General features: G+C 39.7%; 1 protein-coding gene across 1 annotated transcript in view; it reads right to left on the minus strand.

Moving 5' to 3' along the window:
- Positions 1 to 213: 213 nt before the first annotated feature.
- LOC124550676 (forkhead box protein N3) overlaps positions 214 to 20,813 on the minus strand; it is an 89,010-nt gene continuing 68,410 nt past the window's right edge. Inside the window, exons 8-10 of the mRNA XM_047125400.1 lie at positions 18,723 to 18,808; positions 10,773 to 10,969; positions 214 to 3,121 (exon numbers count right to left, since the gene is read on the minus strand). Of these exons, the coding sequence (XP_046981356.1) occupies positions 2,668 to 3,121; positions 10,773 to 10,969; positions 18,723 to 18,808 (737 nt within the window). The 3' untranslated portion in view covers positions 214 to 2,667. The remainder of the gene's footprint in view (positions 3,122 to 10,772; positions 10,970 to 18,722; positions 18,809 to 20,813) is intronic.

Genomic DNA, 20,813 nt, shown 5'->3' on the forward strand with positions numbered 1-20,813 from the left:
TGATGTGTAAAGTGATGCTGTTGAATAAGGAAAAGCATTAAATTAAGCACAAATAATAATAACAATAATATAATAATAACAACAACAATAATAATAGTGATGATAATAATAATAATAATAATAATAATAATAATAATAATAATAATAATAATGTCACCACAATTAAACAGAATGACCAATTCAATGAAGACTTTAAGAATAGCAGTTGGTGTCTATAATATCTTAAAATATATTAGCAATATTCTGTAGATAACCACAACCCAGATCTTTAAACTTACTCTTCATATGCAATAGGGAAAAGAGTGTTTAAAACTCAGTGAAATGTACAATTTCAACACCAGGTGCAACAGCACAATTACCTACCAGCATGGAACAAAGGAGGCTATAAAACTGCTGCATCCAATAAACTGATTCCATAATTTCTGATCCCAACATTTAGCTGGAAGTCTACGTTCCAAAAGTAACAAATATCTAGTGTCACTTCCATTCTGTTGATAAAATATATTAACTCGAGTTCATCGAGTCTTAATACAAACTAAATCATTAACAGGAGGAAAAATCCTCCAAAATGTTGGTAAGCTACCCTGCTAAACAACACTGATATAGTAGTAACGATAACATAATAATTGTAATAATAATATAATTACAATAGTAAGAAACACAAGTTCTTCACTTCCATAAATAATCATACTAAGTTTTTCATAAAGAGATACAAGTTTTCATTAAAATATTGCTCTGCACGAAAAGTCTGATTTTTGTCACATTTTCAGTTGTGTAAAACAACTGTAAAATTCCCATACAGTGTGCTGGAAAGAATAAATAACATCCACATTGCTGGAACATAATGGCTTGAGAAAATACTAGAAGAACTTTGCTCATCTTAACACAGTTGAGAACATCAACTGCCAACAATGTCACTGCGACATATTTGCGTGGATGGGAAAATAACAGAATGTACAGTTGTGAGGAGCAACCCAAAAAAATTACGTTCATTAAAATTTTAAAAAATGTACAATGTTAAAATTCAGACATGTTCTAAAAAAAATTATTATTACAGATTATTTCATTTTCCTTGTCATTTTAACAAAAGAAATAAGTTTGGAAAAGGCTTCATGCAATTAATTCATTATTGCTAAAAGGATTCAACAGGTCTTCCATAAAGTGGTATTACATAAAGTACACTGCTTTAGAGTAACAACACTGCCATCAACTTTTTTTAAATAAACAAGCGTGAATGAATTTGTAGTTTTACAATTTTATCACATGCTGGGTTCAATTTTTTGTGGTCCCACTTTAGTTAAACACTGTTTATCCTAGAAGTTTACGTGCACTGTACAGATCTCTATGGTGTACAGCTTTAGTGTTGGATTCAAGATTTAGTTCCTATCTTTTCCAAACAATGCCCCAAAGCATTCACAGTTTAGGGGAGAGGAGAGGGAACTCAAGAGCTTTTTGAGAAAGTTCACAGACTAACAAATTATACCACAAAAAGCATGGGGCATTTGTAGACTGTCTCAAATTCTGTCCAACAGCCTTCATCCCTCTTCACAAAATTTTCCAAGCACAAATGGATAACCGCCATGCAATGCAAGACAAAAAGCAATGTTTTTTGGCAAACAATTCACTAAAATACAATTACAATAGGAGTACAAGATCCTATATTTCATTAATTGATGGAGCATTTGTCATCATTCACGAAATGTGTTTACTCTTTCTTTCCCATACAAACATTACTCTGACTGTGATTCAGTAGAACTCTGATCTTTTTCAAAATTTCCACACAGATAAATTTTCCAGGATTACAGTTTTGTAATGCTACAGGAACGTGTTAATAACATAAGCTACAGAAGGAAAATACAACAGAGATAATTCCACAATTTTGTAATTGCTGGCAAAACAGGACTCAGAACTTTATTAACATCATTTTCCTTGGAAGATTATTGACAGTATTCCTAAAGCTTACCTTAAAAAAAATTCTGGAGCTAACCAAAAAGGAAACAGAAGCTTTCCTAGCAACATAAAAAAGTAAAATGCATATATGTAACTGGCATCTAACTGCACATGCATGTGTACAAGAAAGTTATTAAACCAATTGGAAGTATGTTCTGAAAACAATTGAGACAAAATTATTTTGTTTTGTGATACTAGGAAACCTTGTATCAATCCACTAACTGAAAGCCATTATATTCCTCATATATTAATTGAATGGGACTCTCATTACTGTTTTGAATGCATGAGATAAATGCATTACACAAGAACAGAGGTAAGGAAGACCTTCGATGACTTAAAGAAAGCCAAATTTTAAACAGGGCAACCAAATTCTTTGGTTAAGAGTTAACTGAATGAGCAAATCCCATTAAGTCAAGGTGTTATGAATTGCTTTATTCTGCTAAAGTTGTATGCAGCGTAACACAAGCCAATAAGCAGTATTTTTCTGAGAAAGAAGAGACGGCAGATTACGAGAAGGCATGTATTAAAACAAAATTAGAAAGACCGGTCAAGCCCCCACACAACCACAAAAAAAGTGGACTCACATTTTTCTCCCTCGGTCCGTGTACGACCCAGGTGGTTCCAACTCGCTATACGCGAACTTTCTCAAAACGCCCAGGGAGCCGACATGCCACTCTGAGTGGCCACTACCGCACTATAGCCACGGTGCGAGTGGCCCTACCTCCGCGAAGTGGTGGATGAGCCACTACCCCTCTTCTCTCCGTGCGAACCACTCCCGTGTCCCGACGAGGAACGGTGGTGCTGGTACTTCTGGGTCGCAATGGCCCGTGATGATGGCGGAGGCGGTTTCTTGCGGCGCCTGCTCCTCGGGCCAGAATACACTGAAGAAGGCGGAGGCTGAGTCGTCTGTGGTGCCGGAGCTGGGTTCTGCAGTGGCAGTGGAGCAGGGCTCGGTGCCACGAGTGAGGTGGGAGGGGAGAGCGCTCCTCCATCAGTGCGAATTCCGGCCAAGTTGAGGAGGGCATCAGCACCTTCCGCGATCTTGCGCCGCTCCTCGTCCGAGGTGTCCCCTCGATCCTGGTGGTTGTAGAGGATGCGGTGCGCAGACGTCACTGACGGTACGGTGTCGACAGTCGCTCCGCGACCCAGTCGAGTGTTTTTTCCGTCAGTTCTGTAGCAAATTAATATAACAGAAGTTACTAGGTGAGATATAAATAGTGGTATGAGGAAAGGCAATCATTCACTGAAAAAGCAAAGTATTTGGCATCAGGTAAGCATATAAGCACTGTTTTAAAGTTGAGTTACAATGTTCACTTTCATACTTATTTCTCCTGCTCCACAGTGCCAATTAATAGGTAAATGTCTCTGCAGTATCCTTTCTTTCAGGAGTGCTAGTTCTGCAAGGTTCGCAGGAGAGCTTCTGTAAAGTTTGGAAGGTAGGAGACGAGGTACTGGCAGAAGTAAAGCTGTGAGGACAGGGCGTGAGTCGTGCTTCGGTAGCTCAGATGGTAGAGCACTTGCCCGCGAAAGGCAAAGGTCCCGAGTTCGAGTCTCGGTTGGGCACACAGTTTTAATCTGCCAGGAAGTTTCAGGTAAATGGTTGTCTTTTTCTAACATCATTGTTAGTTCCAAAATATAACTGACTGACTTAAATAAAGGAAATGAAATGGAAGTGCATGGTGTGCAGCCTTCAGAATAAAGTGTGTGGTGGCCAGTGAAACAACAGGAATGAAGAGAGTGGCAGAATATGTTTTTTTTCTTTTAAATTTTTTGGTTAACATTTTTTATAAGTGTGTACAAAAAAAAAAAACCCCGACCCCCCCACCCCAACACACACACACACACACACACACACACACACACACACACACACACACACACACCGTTTGCAAAGCAACAATCATATGTCAGCCAAACCCGTTTACGTACAGTAGCGGCATGTACGAGTTAATTAACAAACCTTTCTTTATCTCTCTATATTATAATGGGTAAATAAAACTTGGACCAGAGATGATATAGAGCATAAGTGGTGGTGTTATTTTGAAGTACATCATTGAGCTGGCTAGTAGCAGCATCCATTTGCAGACAAATTCTGTAATACTCTTCAATTTACCTTAATTGCATATTAAGCAGGCAGAAATTTCATTGTGTAGCCAACCATGGGAATGTATACTGTGTACTTTGGCTTTTTATGAACATCTACCATGTTTAAGCTTCAGTTTGCCCAAATCCATTTTACTCTGAATCAAACTGACTTTAAAACTGGACATATTCAACAATAGTATGCATTTCTGCAAGAGATGGGGCCAGTGGTGTATTTACACGTTTTGCGCAGCAATGCTGTTGACATTCACCGTGAGGTTTAGTGGGAACTATATGGGGGGATGATGATGGTGATGATGATGATGATGAAGATGATGATGATTGGTTTGTGTGGCGCTCAACTGTGCGGTTATCAGTGCCCGTACAAAATCCCAACTTCTTGCTCAGTCCAATCTTGTTACTTTAATGAATGATGATGAAATGATGAGGACAACATAAACACCCAGTCATCTCAAGGCAGGTGGAAACCATATGGGGTGTTACAGCTGCTGGTTCTACGTAGCCAATGAGAGAGCGGCAGGTAGACGATACATTTGGAAGCAAAAGGCATCGTAAAATTCTCACACCAGTAGAGAACCAAAATCCACTGTGTGTTCAGAAAAAAAACCAGCTGTATTCTGAAGTTGCACTATAACCACAATCTCAGAAACTGCAACAGCCAAATATTTGTTGCAAGTTTCACAGCTGTCCTGTTAGCATGATGACAATATCGGTTAAGAATAGTGATATCACATGCAACTGACTAAGTAAACAAAAAAGGCAGTGAAAATACAAAAAAATTAATGTAAACAATTTCTTTTTGTTTATTTTATTTCTCCTTGTATCATCAAAATGTAGACAGTCAATAAACGACAAGTTTAGAGTAAGTGTAATGTTAGCTTTTTAAGCAGATATCTTATATCAATAAAAGTTTGCTATTCTGATTAGCCATATGTTAAAAAATAAAATTTTCTCAAGGAGCCTCTACATCTACATCTACATCTACACTTACATTTATACTCCGCAAGCCACCCAACGGTGTGTGGCGGAGGGCACTTTACGTGCCACTGTCATTACCTCCCTTTCCTGTTCCAGTCGCGTATGGTTCGCGGGAAGAACGACTGTCTGAAAGCCTCCGTGCGCGCTCTAATCTCTCTAATTTTACATTCGTGATCTCCTCGGGAGGTATAAGTAGGGGGAAGCATTATATTTGATACCTCATCCAGAAACGCACCCTCTCGAAACCTGGCGGGCAAGCTGCACCGCGATGCAGAGCGCCTCTCTTGCAGAGTCTGCCACTTGAGTTTATTAAACATCTCCGTAACGCTATCACGGTTACCAAATAACCATTTGACGAAACGCGCCGCTCTTCTTTGGATCTTCTCTATCTCCTCCGTCAAACCGATCTGGTACGGTTCCCACACTGATGAGCAATACTCAAGTATAGGTCGAATGAGTGTTTTGTAAGCCACCTTCTTTGTTGATGGACTACATTTTCTAAGCACTCTCCCAATGAATCTCAACCTGGTACCCGCCTTACCAACAATTAATTTTATATGATCATTCCACTTCAAATCGTTCCGCACGCATACTCCCAGATATTTTACAGAAGTAACTGCTACCAGTGTTTGTTCCGCTATCATATAATCATACAATAAAGGATCCTTCTTTCTATGTATTCGCAATACATTATATTTGTCTATGTTAAGGGTCAGTTGCCACTCCCTGCACCAAGTGCCTATCTGCTGCAGATCTTCCTGCATTTCGCTACAATTTTCTAATGCTGCAACTTCTCTCTATACTACAGCATCATCCGCGAAAAGCCGCATGGAACTTCCGACACTATCTACTAGGTCATTTATATATATTGTGAAAAGCAATGGTCCCATAACACTCCCCTGTGGCACGCCAGAGGTTACTTTAACGTCTGTAGACGTCTCTCCATTGATAACAACATGCTGTGTTCTGTTTGCTAAAAAATCTTCAATCCAGCCACACAGCTGGTCTGATATTCCGTAGGCTCTTACTTTGTTTATCAGGCGACAGTGCGGAACTGTATCGAACGCCTTCCGGAAGTCAAGAAAAATAGCATCTACCTGGGAGCCTGTATCTAATATTTTCTGGGTCTCATGAACAAATAAAGCGAGTTGGGTCTCACACGATCGCTGTTTCCGGAATCCATGTTGATTCCTACATAGTAGATTCTGGGTTTCCAAAAACGACATGATACTCGAGCAAAAAACATGTTCTAAAATTCTACAACAGATCGACGTCAGAGATATAGGTCTATAGTTTTGTGCATCTGCTCGACGACCCTTCTTGAAGACTGGGACTATCTGTGCTCTTTTCCAATCATTTGGAACCCTCCGTTCCTCTAGAGACTTGTTGTACACGGCTGTTAGAAGGGGGGCAAGTTCTTTCGCGTACTGTGTGTAGAATCGAATTGGTATCCCGTCAGGTCCAGTGGACTTTCCTCTATTGAGTGATTCCAGTTGCTTTTCTATTCCTTGGACACTTATTTCGATGTCAGCCATTTTTTCGTTTGTGCGAGGATATAGAGAAGGAACTGCAGTGCGGTCTTCCTCTGTGAAACAGCTTTGGAAAAAGGTGTTTAGTATTTCAGCTTTACGCGTATCATCCTCTGTTTCAATGACATCATCATCCCGTAGTGTCTGGATATGCTGTTTCGAGCCACATACTGATTTAACGTAAGACCAGAACTTCCTAGGATTTTCTGTCAAGTCGGTACATAGAATTTTACTTTCGAATTCACTGAACGCTTCACGCATAGCCCTCCTTACGCTAACTTTGACATCGTTTAGCTTCTGTTTGTCTGAGAGGTTTTGGCTGCGTTTAAACTTGGAGTGGAGCTCTCTTTGCTTTCGCAGTAGTTTCCTAACTTTGTTGTTGTACCACGGTGGGTTTTTGCCGTCCCTCACAGTTTTACTCGGCACGTACCTGTCTAAAACGCATTTTACGAATGCCTTGAACTTTTTCCATAAACACTCAACATTGTCAGTGTCGGAACAGAAATTTTCGTTTTGATCTGTTAGGTAGTCTGAAATCAGCCTTCTATTACTCTTGCTAAACAGATAAACCTTCCTCCCTTTTTTTATATTCCTATTAACTTCCATATTCAGGGATGCTGCAACAGCCTTATGATTACTGATTCCCTGTTCTGTACATACAGAGTCGAAAAGTTCGGGTCTGTTTGTTATCAGTAGGTCCAAGATGTTATCTCCACGAGTCGGTTCTCTGTTTAATTGCTCGAGGTAATTTTCGGATAGTGCACTCAGTATAATGTCACTCGATGCTCTGTCCCTACCACCCATCCTAAACATCTGAGTGTCCCAGTCTATATCTGGTAAATTGAAATCTCCACCTAAGACTATAACATGCTGAGAAAATTTATGTGAAATGTATTCCAAATTTTCTCTCAGTTGTTCTGCCACTAATGCTGCTGAGTCGGGAGGTCGGTAAAAGGAGCCAATTATTAACCTAGTTCGGTTGTTGAGTGTAACCTCCACCCATAATAATTCACAGGAACTATCCACTTCTACTTCACTACAGGATAAACTACTACTAACAGCGACGAACACCCCACCACCGGTTGCATGCAATCTATCCTTTCTAAACACCGTCTGTGCCTTTGTAAAAATTTCGGCAGAATTTATCTCTGGCTTAAGCCAGCTTTCTGTACCTATAACGATTTCAGCTTCGGTGCTTTCTATCAGCGCTTGAAGTTCTGGTACTTTACCAACGCAGCTTCGACAGTTGACAATTACAATACCGATTGCTGCTTGGTCCCCGCATGTCCTGACTTTGCCCCGCACCTGTTGAGGCTGTTGCCCTTTCTGTACTTGCCCAAGGCCATCTAACCTAAAAAACCGCCCAGCCCACGCCACACAACCCCTGCTACCCGTGTAGCCGCTTGTTGCGTGTAGTGGACTCCTGACCTATCCAGCGGAACCCAAAACCCCACCACCCTATGGCGCAAGTCGAGGAATCTGCAGCCCACACGGTCACAGAACCGTCTCAGCCTCTGATTCAGACCCTCCACTCGGCTCTGTACCAAAGGTCCGCAGTCAGTCCTGTCGACGATGCTGCAGATGGTGAGCTCTGCTTTCATCCTGCTAGCGAGACTGGCAGTCTTCACCAAATCAGATAGCCGCCGGAAGCCAGAGAGGATTTCCTCCGATCCATAGCGACACACATCATTGGTGCCGACATGAGCGACCACCTGCAGATGGGTGCACCCTGTACCCTTCATGGCATCCGGAAGGACCCTTTCCACATCTGGAATGACTCCCCCCGGTATGCACACGGAGTGCACATTGGTTTTCTTCCCCTCTCTTGCTGCCATTTCCCTAAGGGGCTCCATTACGCGCCTGACGTTGGAGCTCCCAACTACCAGTAAGCCCACCCTCTGCGACTGCCCAGATCTTGCAGACTGGGGGGCAACCTCTGGAACAGGACAAGCAGTCATGTCAGGCCGAAGATCAGTATCAGAGCCTGAGACAGAGCCTGAAACCGGTTCGTCAGACAAACTGGAGAGGCTTTCCGTTCAGCCCTCCGGAATGTCTTTCGCCCCCTGCCACACCTTGAGACGACCTCCCTCTCTACCACAGGTGAGGGATCAGCCTCAATGCGGGCAGTATCCCGGGCAACCACAGTCGTAGTCCGATCAGGGGATGCGTGGGACGAGCTGGCCGTCCCCGACAAACCCCCATCCGGAACCCCACAGTGATGCCCATTGGCAACAGCCTCAAGCTGTGTGACCGAAGCCAACACTGCCTGAAGCTGGGAGCGAAGGGATGCCAACTCAGCCTGCATCCGAACACAGCAGTTGCAGTCCCTATCCATGCTAAAAACTGTTTTGCAAAGAATGTCTGAACTAATCTACAGAGAGCGCAAACAAATCGACAAAATTTAAACGGTTATTAAAATACAAGATTGCCTAGTAAATGCAGTAATGCTGCTACTTGCGCACTGCTGACACTGCTCGGCGGCGGAAGGAGACTACGCGAATTTACACTATTCAGGTACTAAAACGCGATGCTACACTCTCAAATACTATAATATGCCCGAAATTTATGAATTAAACAATGCAAGTACCAAAAACACGCAAAGAAATTAAGAATTAAACTATGTATGGTAAATACAATACTGTCTTGAAAAGTGGGCTTGAGGTGAACATTAACAAATGAAAAACAAGGGTATGGAATGTAGTCAAATTAAATCGGGCAATGCTAACAGAATCCACTTACTAAAATGAAACACTAGTAGTCTTGCTATTTGGGGAGCAAAATAACTGAAGATAGCCAAAGTAGAGAGGATATAAAATGTAGACTAGCAGTAGCAAGGATAGTATTTTTGGAAAACAGAAATTTGTTAAGCCTTTAGCTGCTGTGAATGTGTGGATAAATCCTGCTATGCCATTCCCCAGGTGCTGTGGACATGTATATGCATGTCACTTTGTTTTCCTACAGTGATATGGATGTCTGGATGTTTCCCAAGTCACTGGCCCACACTGTTACAGCAAGTTACTTCCATAGCTCAGTGAATAAAAGTAGTTTCTAATATTTATCATACAACATATGTGCCTCATTGCTTGCTATAACTTGCAAAAAATCTCATTTTGATACCTTGCACCATTTACGAGATATGACGACTGTTGTTACTACACGATTAGCAATGCACAAAGACGTGAACGGGTGTGTCACATGCGACCATTCTTTGCATATAAAACTCGGTAACTTGAGAACGAAATGAGATATCACTCTGTTCTCAGTTTTAAACAATAATATTTCACCTACATTTCATTGACTGTAATGAATGAATTAAAATCAACCACAAGTAGTTTACGCGATGCATTTTTACCTCTGCAAAATCTTTAAAATTTCAAAATATGTTTTACTCAATTTGATGCAGCACAGTAACTATGATAAATAACATGAAAAAATTTGGTCCTTCATTGAGCGATGAATCAACTGTAAGATGTGTAAAAATCAAATTTTTCCACCTAACAGTTTTCTTAAAATCAGATGATAAGCAGCACAGGTATCAGCATTTGGCAAGCAGTACAGCTGTAACACAAGTCACCCACAGCACAGAATGCGGAGAGCACGACTGCAGCAGTGAAAGGTTACCATCAAATAGAAATTTAAGAATTAGGAAGTCATTCATAAAAATATTTACTTGGAGTGCAGTTCATACGGAGGTGGAACATGGGTAATAAAAACAATTCAGACAAAACAGAATAGCAGCTTTTGAAATGTGGTACTACAGAAGAATGCTGAAGATTGGATGGGTAGATTGAGAAAGTAATGAGGAGGTACTGAACCGAATTGCAAATAATAACAAATAAAAAAAATTATGGCACAAGCAGACCTGAAAATAGGGCACATCCTGAGGCATCACGGAATTGGCAGGTTGGTAATGGAGGGAATTAAAGGGGGGGGGGGGTGAAAACTGTTGAGGGACACCAAGGGAGGAATACAGTAAGTAGATCCAGAAAGATGCAAGTTGCAGTAGTTATTCAGAGATGAAGAGACTTGCACACGATAGAGTAGCACGGACAGTTGCATCAAACCAGGCTTCAGACTGAAGATCACAAGAACAAGGTGTTTCAATTAGCGTAAACTCCATTGAAGAGTGAAAGATTTATTCGTACGTATTTATGTGACATGCTTAAAAATGTGGCTTTGCCCAGTCACACAGACCACAACCTCATCACTCACCCGTCATCCGAGTCAGAACCTTCCTCGAAAGCCTCGTCCGGCGAGGAAGTCGTGGAAGGCGGGGCGTGGGGCCCGTGAGGGCCTGCAGGCGTAGTCGACACGGCGACAATTCCAGAGGAGCGGGCCGAGAGGTTGAGGGCGGCACTGTACGTGTGGTCCTCACTCGGCGACGTCGTGATCACCATTCGCTCTTCCGTCTGTGCACAATCGGCAGGTACAAGCTTTGTAAATGAGTTTTACCAGGGTGAGAGAGATAATATTGTATGACAAACAAATACAGTTTTTCTTTAGGATTAAAAACTGTGGCCGATGTTCCACATTGAGAAACATTTAATGATCAGGTCTGTACTTACACTGCAATCTAGTCAAGCTACACCACAAAATGCCCACACCACAATAACTTAATTTGATTAAAATATTTTACTTTTAATATTGTGTGCTTTATACTTGTCAACAGCATACAAAAAATTATTTTTTTGTAGATTTATTCAGGTAAGTTTTTCAGTGGGCAAGCAATATGAATTAAGTCAGTATTAACCTCTCAAATTTCACATCACCTAGTGTGGAATTCCCACTGGCTCCAGCTCAAACGTGCATTTCAGTTTGCAGAACCGCTCACATCTTCAAAAGAATGACCAATGGGCATTTGGCAGTTTTAAATGAGTTACATTTCATAAAAACCTATCTTTTTCATGTAGGATAGACTCCAAACCAAGACCCATAAAACAACAAAGGTATTTTTCTGATATCGAGATCACTCTAAGAATGTATCTGACACTTACAAGCACAGATGGCAGGGGAGGTGGTCTTTCAAAAGGAAGTTTATCGTAAAGAGGCTTCAAACTGGTACCTTAGAACACAAGCTCAATATTTTGGAGCCAATCAGTGCTAAAAGTAATATTTTAAAATATCTTTGTTGTGAGGATCTTTTAATTAGCTTCATTAGTATGAAGTGTAAACACAAACCAATTAACCAATAAGATTATTTAAAACTTTCATCTTAAGACCGTTTCACTGGGAATTGTAGGTAAAATTTGCTTAGTTGATACATTACTTTTGATTTCTGACATTTGCCTAACAAATATGATTGCTTATACTCAGTTTATATTATTTTTGAAGCCGAAACATAGATTTTTTACAAGGAAATTATTGTTGGTTCTTTCTTTTGTTTCCTAACAAAAATATAGCTAGTCATAATGATGTTGATAAAATGTATTGAATACTTTTATGAGTTCAATTCTTTTATTTTTTTCAATCTCACCAAATCATAAAAATAATAAATTTTACTGGAAAATCAATTATTAATGCTTTTTACCATTTTAAGCTTATTGCAATTAAGGAGTATATTTCAAAAGACCCACTTTGCCTTTTTTTTATAAAGCACCTTTTGTCATCGTTCTGGGGATATGGATGCGTAGTATATCACTACATATTGGTGTTTATACATTAAAAACCGTATTATTAAGGATGATAATATACAGTAACATCACCTTGAACCTTAATATATTTTGTCAAAACACCATCGATCTTGATCCATATATTAATCTTCTCATTAGCATTAACACGTGTTCTGTTCCTGGTGTACAATGAAAATGGCTTATGGGTTAATACAACAGCAGTACCATAATTCCTATTGCCCTTAACTCCTATAGAGAAGGTACGATAAGCAACAATATTTCTGTCATAGTAGGCCTCCAAACCTTCCAAAGGTTTATCACTACCTCTTACAAAAGCTATTGTCAACCAACTATTACCAGTAACAACCTCAGTTGTTGTACAAGAAAAATTAATCTTGGCTCCAACAAAAGTAATTGGGCCTGTCAATAACTCTTCTTGTGCTACATTATTTGGAGTGATCGAAAAAGTGTCGACAGTCTTGTACACAGGCATTCTTGATCTTCTTGTATATCTCCTCCTCCTGTTCGGCATGGCTGTGTGCTTCGTGCGGCTGCCTCGAGTGAAATGGCATTTTTGTCTCTTGCTCACAATTCCATAAGCCACTGCTTTTCCCTTTGTTGTTAGCAGAGGTTGACATTGAAAGGAACTTTGTTGTACAAGGTGTGTTCAAAAAGTATCAGAAATTTTCTAATTTTGTGGGTTGTATTAGTCCTATTTGTGTAATGTTTTTTGCTGTATTGGTAAATATGTCTAAAACCTCTCTTTAGACTCATGGCTATATCAGATGTTTAGTGTCTTGTCAGATGTCCAGAAGGTTACACGTGTGTTTATGAGTGATTATTATCAACTTGTTTTAAAAATGGGGCAAAGGATTTGCAATAAATTTTGCTGTAAAATGGAATAAATTTAACAGAGTTTTAGAAATGATGAATAATGCTTTTGGTGAGTCTACTATTAGGAAAACAAGGGTTTACGAGTGGTACATGCGTTTCCAAGATGTCCATGAAGAAGTTGAAGTTGATAAACATTCTGGTTGCTCCAGCCAACAATCGATGAAAACATGGAAAAAAGTGAAAAAGTTATAATGAACAATCACCGAATCACAATAACAGAAGATGCTGCCGCTGATGATGGCATATCAACTGGCTGATGCCAAGAAATCTTTTTGGGTGTTGTAAGTATGAAACATGCAACAGCAAACGTATTGAATTTCGAACAAAAACAGTGGTGAATGGAAGTTGCTCACAAGTCACTAAATGAAGGAAACAACGATGCAGAACTACTGAAACCCTAAAGAGTTGCCATTTTGCAACCTTAGATGAGATTAAAAGAGCTAACAGGTGATGCAACATGGGTGTATGGGCATGACATCGAGGAGGCACTCTGGATCATCAAGACCAAAACAGTTCTGCAAATGTGGTCAGATATGAAGGTTCAGCTCACTGTTTTCTTCGACTTTAATGGCACAGTGCATCACGAGTTCTTGTCAAAAGGTCAATCAATCGATAAGGAATATTACTTACAAGCTCAAAGACATTTATGGGAAGCAATCAGAAACAAAACAAAACAAAACAAAACAAAACAAAATTGCCAGATATGTGGTGAAACATTAGACTTGGGTATGCTTCATTGCTTCTTTGTGCCATTTCTGGCAAAAAAAGCAACATTGTAATGGCGCTTTAACCTCCATATTCCTCAGATATGGCCCCATGTGACTTTTTCCTGTTAACAAAAATAAAGAGGACCTTAAAGAGTTGCCATTTTGCAACCTTAGATGAGATTAAAAGAGCTAAGAGATATGCCGAAGACTGAGTTCCAGAAGTGTTACAGAGATTTGATGATGCACTGGCAAAAGTGCGTAACGCCTAATGGGGACTAACTGGAAGGAGATAACAATAATGCAGACACATAAATAAAATTATTTCTAGAAAATAAAACTTCCTGAAGCATTTGGAACATACCTTGTACATTCACTTTTGACAATTATTTGCTTTTTTTGAATCTACCTTTTTCTTGTGCTGCACAGGTGTTTTTCCCATCACACACACACACACACACACACACACACACACACACACACCACTGTAGAGTGCCAGACTGCGAACATATGCACCAGATGGGAGAAGCGACAAGGATGGTGGGGGTAAGGAGGCGGCTGTGGCAGGAAGGGGGAGGGATGCAGGGTAGGGTTGGGGGACAATAAAGTGCCGCTTGTGGGAACACATAGGGACGAGGTGGGGGAGAAGGTAGGGCAGCTAGGTGCAGTAAGTTTATTATACCAAAATGTAGATACATATGTGCCCAGGTTTCCAGAAGTACCACAAAAGGTGCTTTATAAATAAAATGCAAAATGTGTCTGGTGGAAAGTACTCTTTAACAGTATTAAGCTTAATATGGAAAAACCAATACTAACTTACTGACTGTGGGAGATGGGCATGTAAACAAATATGTACTGTAAGATTTTATAGAATTAAATAACAAATCTTGAACATTATGTTACAGATTTTTTTTCTAAAATGGTGTTTTTGTGAGTTAATTATTATAAAATTTTCTTTTGTAGGGCCTGTCCCACACCTATGAACGAGCCTGTTAACAATAGTGAATAAGATTGTTTTAACAACAAATGGATGTGTTTAAACCTGGCTCACAATAACAAACTGATCAACAGCCTAGAGTTGTTGAGCACCATGGGGAGGCAATGCCTGACATTACCTGCATGCTTAATGCAATAGTGAGAGTTGTGTAATCCTGTTCTTGAACACATTCACATGTTCTCCATTAGTCTGCTGCAATAAGCTCTGTTTAGAGCCCTATCACTTTCAGTGCCAGTTTCAAACATTCTAATGTAGAAAACAAACACAGTACAGAGAAATAAAGCACACGGCACAAATAAACTTCAACTGGTATACCACCTACTATGACCGTCTTCCACGGCCGACTATGTACTCCAGTCATATGACAAATGAAACGGACACAAAATTAACACTACAAATCTTCTAGACTCCACAATCAGCAGCTGCTAGGTCGCTGATGGCAGAAGTGAAAAAACAGAGAAATCAACATGAAGTCTTCCTGGACAAATCCAATATGTGACAGAACCAAACAATGGACCAACTGGACACCTTTTATTGTGACACTTACCTGCAGTTACCATTCTTATCAATGTGGTTATCACCAAGTGTGAACATGCAAGATTTTACTTTCAATTCTTGCTCTAAGGGGGATGAGCAGGCTGCTAGCTTACTGATGTACGGAATATCTAATAATATATTAATACAAGGGTAATCCCAAAAGTAAAAGTACATAGACCTGTTTATTTCTACAATGGTTTCCATCAGTTAACAGCTTGAACATTTAGCTATTTTTCAACATAGTCACCATCTCTGTCGATGCATTTTTGTACACGATGTGGCAGTTTTTGTATGCCCATGTCATACCAGGTCGCCACCATGCTGTTTAGAAAGTTATGAATCTCTTCTTTCACCTCGTCATCGGAGCTGAATCGCTTTCCAGCGAAATGTTCTTTTAACCTAGGGAACAGGTGATAGTCACTGGACGCAAAGTCAGGACTATAAGGTGGGTAGGTGGTTATGTTCCACCGAAACTGTTGCAGGGGAGCAACGGTTTGCCGAGCGATGTGTGGGCGAGCGTTGTCATGGAGAACGTGTACGCCCTTGCTCAACATTCCTCTTCTCCGGTTCTGAACTGCCCATTCGAGTTTTTTCAGAGTCTCACAGTACCTCCCAGCAATTCAGCTCCAACGACGAGGTGAAAGGAGAGGTTCATAACTTTCTGCACAGCATGGCGGCGAGCTGGTATGACATGGACATACATAAACTGCCACAGCGTCTACAAAAATGCATTGACAGAAATGGTGATTACGTCAAAAAATAGCTAAACGTTCAAGCTGTAAACTCATGTAAACCATTGTAGAAATAAACAGATCTATGTACCTATAAAAAGACAGGAGACCTTACTTTTGGGATTACCATCGTACTTAAATATACAGCTCTAAAACTGGCAATACATTTACAATGTGCAGCCGATATTTTTATGGGTACGTATGTCTATAATTTTTTCTGTCAATATATCTACACTTTTTTTGATCTATCAAAGGCCAATAACAACATTTTTTTAAATATTGATATACCGGATTCCCGGTATTTTTAAAAATGGCAACTGTCGTAGTCAGAGGCGATGTGGAATTTAAGGACACACTTTTCTTGGTACAGAAGCAGATGCATACAAAAATGAAACAGAGATGGTGTCAGGCTGAGATTTTCCTGGTCTCTGTAGATTGCGACTGTATAGAAGGGCTTGGATGTTAGGCTAAGAAGGTAGATATGGAGATGATAGGGGAAATAACACTTTGGGCTGGTTTACTGCTCTGCTTTTTATTGCTTCTTCATGTGCAAGCAATGAAAATGTGGAAGAGCACAGACATAGATGAGGCTTACTAGATTCTCCAATAAATTACCAGAATAAAAGGCCACCCTGTCCTATAACTTTACTAAGATTTGGGTAAACACAGTAATGTCTGGTACTACAGGCCACAAACCATGGAAGTGCCACATTTTATTGCTTTAATTGAACCCTTAAGTTCAAGTACTTATCACAAATGACACACAGACATAACTATATGCAGACAAATGTACAATGGAAACCAATAATCCTAGTCCAGAGGTATATATAGGCAAGCATTTTCCAAGTCCTTCTAAGTATACAAGATTAAATGAAGATAATCTCACTCTACTGTAGGCTATTAGTCATCCAAGGCAAGAACACTTCAGATTGCTGGACTCTGCCCTGCTTGACGTTTGAAGGCCTCTATATATGGCATTTGGGGCCATCCGTTTACAAATCAAATGTGAGTATTGCTTTTTACCTCCAATTCGCACTCAGCATGCGTGAAACCAGAAGTTTCCGAATGCAGGCAACCTCTTAAGGGACGGACAAAAGCAGTTTGCACTGTATGTGTCTACTTAAGCAGCAAGTCTTACAGCTAATATTCATACTTAGGTGATTTTTTTTCTTTCTTTTTTGTCTAGCAACCTTGATCATTCTCTCTCATAACTTATCAGTCTCCTCATTTGAATTTTCTTTAGTTGGTGTTTGAACTAGAGATGTTTCGAGAACATTTTTTCCACACAAGCAACATATCATTTGGCGTTGTCTCCCCCTCCCTCAGACATTATTTGGTTCACCTTGGGCTTTTGGTGCGACCTTTAAAAGCAAATCTAAATGTAATGGTTGTGCTAATTTACTGCTTTTTCTTTTAAAATAAGTATGACAGCCATTCTCCTGCAACAGAAATAAATTTCTCAATCTTATCTGTCACTAAATATTAAGAGAAGAAACAATTCATTTCTATTTAACGCAATTTGCGACATTCTGTGCGTGTGATGAATCACAATTATTGGCCACAACTGACACATGTGAGAGTACATGATAACAAAAGCAGAAACAATCCGGTAAACATAGATTCACAAATGAGACTTCACTGGGATAAAAACAGAAGTGTGGTTACGAACTGCCACTGACTTTGGTATCAAATATTGTGCTGGTTATTTCAAATGTAACTGAAATGTAAACTTTTTGATGAAGTCCACCTAATTGGGCTCAAATTTCACCCGTCTCAAAAGTGAAGTGTACAGCTCTTCCATTGGTACAACTGAAGAACTGCAACAGAAAATTGTACGAACTTTTTAGGATTGACAAAATGATCTGGGAGTGTTTGAAAGAGTCCCCCTCTAACAGTTACATGCATACATTGAACAGTAAACATGCATTTTTTTCCCTTAAGGTACGCCTTGGCTGAAATTTGGCCACATTAGTTTGATACTTAACCAAAAAGCTTATTTGTTTTGAAGTTAAATTAATCATCTAAAGTGCCCAACAAAAGTTCTTTACCACTGTCATAAGGGCAAACTGACCAATAGGTTCATTTGACTGCCACAGATTTTCACATGTCAAGCTCTTCTTGGAGGTGGTACACTACTGCCATTTCTCTAATAACTTGAAAACTGCAGTTTCCCGCAGAAATGTTTCCCAGTAGAAAATTAAACTACATCAAATTTCCTACAAAAAAGATTCCATTCATTTTTGCTCTAGGATTAATAGTTTCCACGCCACAGAGGATGGAAAAACCCGCAGAATATTAAAAATAGTCTTTCAATATTATAAAAGTAATTATTATTAAATTAAGTGGGTAAAGAACAAATATTACATGTGTGTACCATGTCCAAGCGCAGTAGAGCTGTGTTAAGGATTAAGTTGTGTTCTGAGGATGCAACAGGGTGAAGGGGATGGTGGTAGTGGGAATAAGGGGGGGGGGGGGGGGGGGGGGCATAAAACTGAGTGTTGGTAAGTGCCAGATGGTGGTCACACACTTCCCTCCATCGTAGAGACAAGCCAACATATTTGTCTCTTATGTTATGCCAAAATTTCCATTCCGGAAAATTAAATTATTTTGGCAACGTTGAGTCCTTTTTGAGGTCACACAAACATTCACAGCAGTCTCCACTAACTTTCCAATAGCTCAATGTTCCTTACCTGGCCAGGTCTAGATGATACTCTCATTTTCTTGCGAAGTCCTACAGCTTCAGAGGTTTCTTCACGCAGCCTTTTGTACCAGTCATCTGTAACATGACATTTATGACTACAGTACAGTTTACACAATGGTGGGAAGTTTTATCACACATTTAGTGATCAAAATTAACCAGTTGCCTTTTTTTCTTTAAGTATTTCCCACTGTCTGGATCAAAGAGGTTCATTTTATTTAACATGATTGGTGTGACTCTGTAAACCATTACCAGATTTTCTGCCTCATTTATAATGCACAGCTGAAGAAAAAGTGAATAAAGCTGTTCATTACAACAGTAAAGAAAAACAACTCTAAATAAAATTGTTCAGTTTCAGAAAATTGTATATTTATCATCCTAATTTTTTAAACAGTGTATCAACAAAAAAAAAAGGGGGGGGGGGGAGATTAGGGTTTAATACCTTATCGATGAGGTCATTTGAGAATGACCACAAGTTCAGATTGGGGAAGGACAAAGCTATAAACGTACTTCAAAACGTTTAAGTAACACATTATCAGACAGGCCAAGTAACTTTTCTTGAATGCTGCAGTACACTTCAAATTGACACAGGTAACGACACTACTGTATCTGCACGAAACCCTGAACATGTACTCTCTTTTGACAATGCACTACACACAGGGTAGGACAGCATGTGCAACTTATCTTCTGAAGTCCTCTGTATTTAGGAAAATCACAAAAAATCTAATTCTGCATAACTGGACTTCCCCTCAAATCTGAGTCCAGTGAGACAATTTCATGTATTTACCAATGAAAACTAGAGGTGAACTTCTGGAAGTGAAATTGATTATAGCCACTTATAAGTCAGGCAATGAAGCTATTGCAGTTAACCCTCTAACAGTAGGTGATTTTCTATACAAAATCACGGGATATATTCACTCGATAATTAAAATGGCTGTAAGGGTAGAATTATAGGAACGTAAAAAGAAACCAAAAAATTACTTTCGAGTTTATTTTTAATTCTTTCTTTTCGTGAATCGCTACTGAGGAAATTTAGAGAACCAGCATTTGAGGCTGACTGCAGTACAATTTTACTGCCGCCAACTTACATTTCTCAGAAAGACCACAAAGATAAGATAAGAGAGATTAGGGCTCGTACAGAGGCATATAGGCAGTCAGTTTTCCCTCATTCTGTTTGGGAATGGAACAGGGAGAGAAGACGCTAGTTGTGGTACGAGGTACCCTCCGCCACGCACCGTATGGTGGATTGCAGAGTATGCATGTTGATTTAGGTGTAGATGTAGATGTAAATAATGTGGGAAACGTGAATATCAAGTTCAACGTTTACAAGCAGAAAAAATTTCTTGATAAGTTTTCTTGATGTTGTATATCTTCCAGCAAGGTTCCATAGACAAGCTCGGGAATATGGATACAAAAATGCTGTCACAAGAAGGTATATGTGTAAGTATACGAGAGAGACTGGAGAATGTGAAAAGGCGATTCTAAATGTTTTAGATGGGAAAACAGCAACCTCCAATGTTCCAGAGTAACGGAAAAAGATTTAGTTGATAAGTAGCAGCCTATGATGTTCCAAAGCAATAGAAAAGTATTCAATGGGAAAACTGCAACTTCCACTGTGCAAACACAGCAGAAATTATTATAATCGCGGGCCCTGCAAAATTGCCCGCAAAGATCTGAATGCCCACATCTGCATCACCTGCAGCTGGAGGATTAATTCAACAACCCCACTTATGATTACACACAGAGCTGTCAATGGTGGAACTGTGGCAACTGCAACTACTCATCTACACAATACTGGCGTCTGCATCGGCAATATTCCTCAACAATATAGCATAATAAACAAGTGCAGTAACTTTTTTAGTCTACTTATGAGAGAAACTGTTTCAAGTGCATGGAGAGAATGGGTAAACATTGTTTTACTCCAGTGACCACTATTATCATCTTAAGTGTTAATGGTTTGCATTTACACGTGATTATTAACATCTTGAGAATAATTATTTTCAGCCATAATGGCTATGTTTGTAAACCGTGACTGTGTGGGAAAATTATTTATTTCAAGTTTGTGCTACCAGTCACTTTTCAT

The sequence above is a fragment of the Schistocerca americana genome, chromosome 9 (genome assembly GCF_021461395.2).
Source record: "Schistocerca americana isolate TAMUIC-IGC-003095 chromosome 9, iqSchAmer2.1, whole genome shotgun sequence".
Classification (NCBI taxonomy): domain Eukaryota; kingdom Metazoa; phylum Arthropoda; class Insecta; order Orthoptera; family Acrididae; genus Schistocerca; species Schistocerca americana.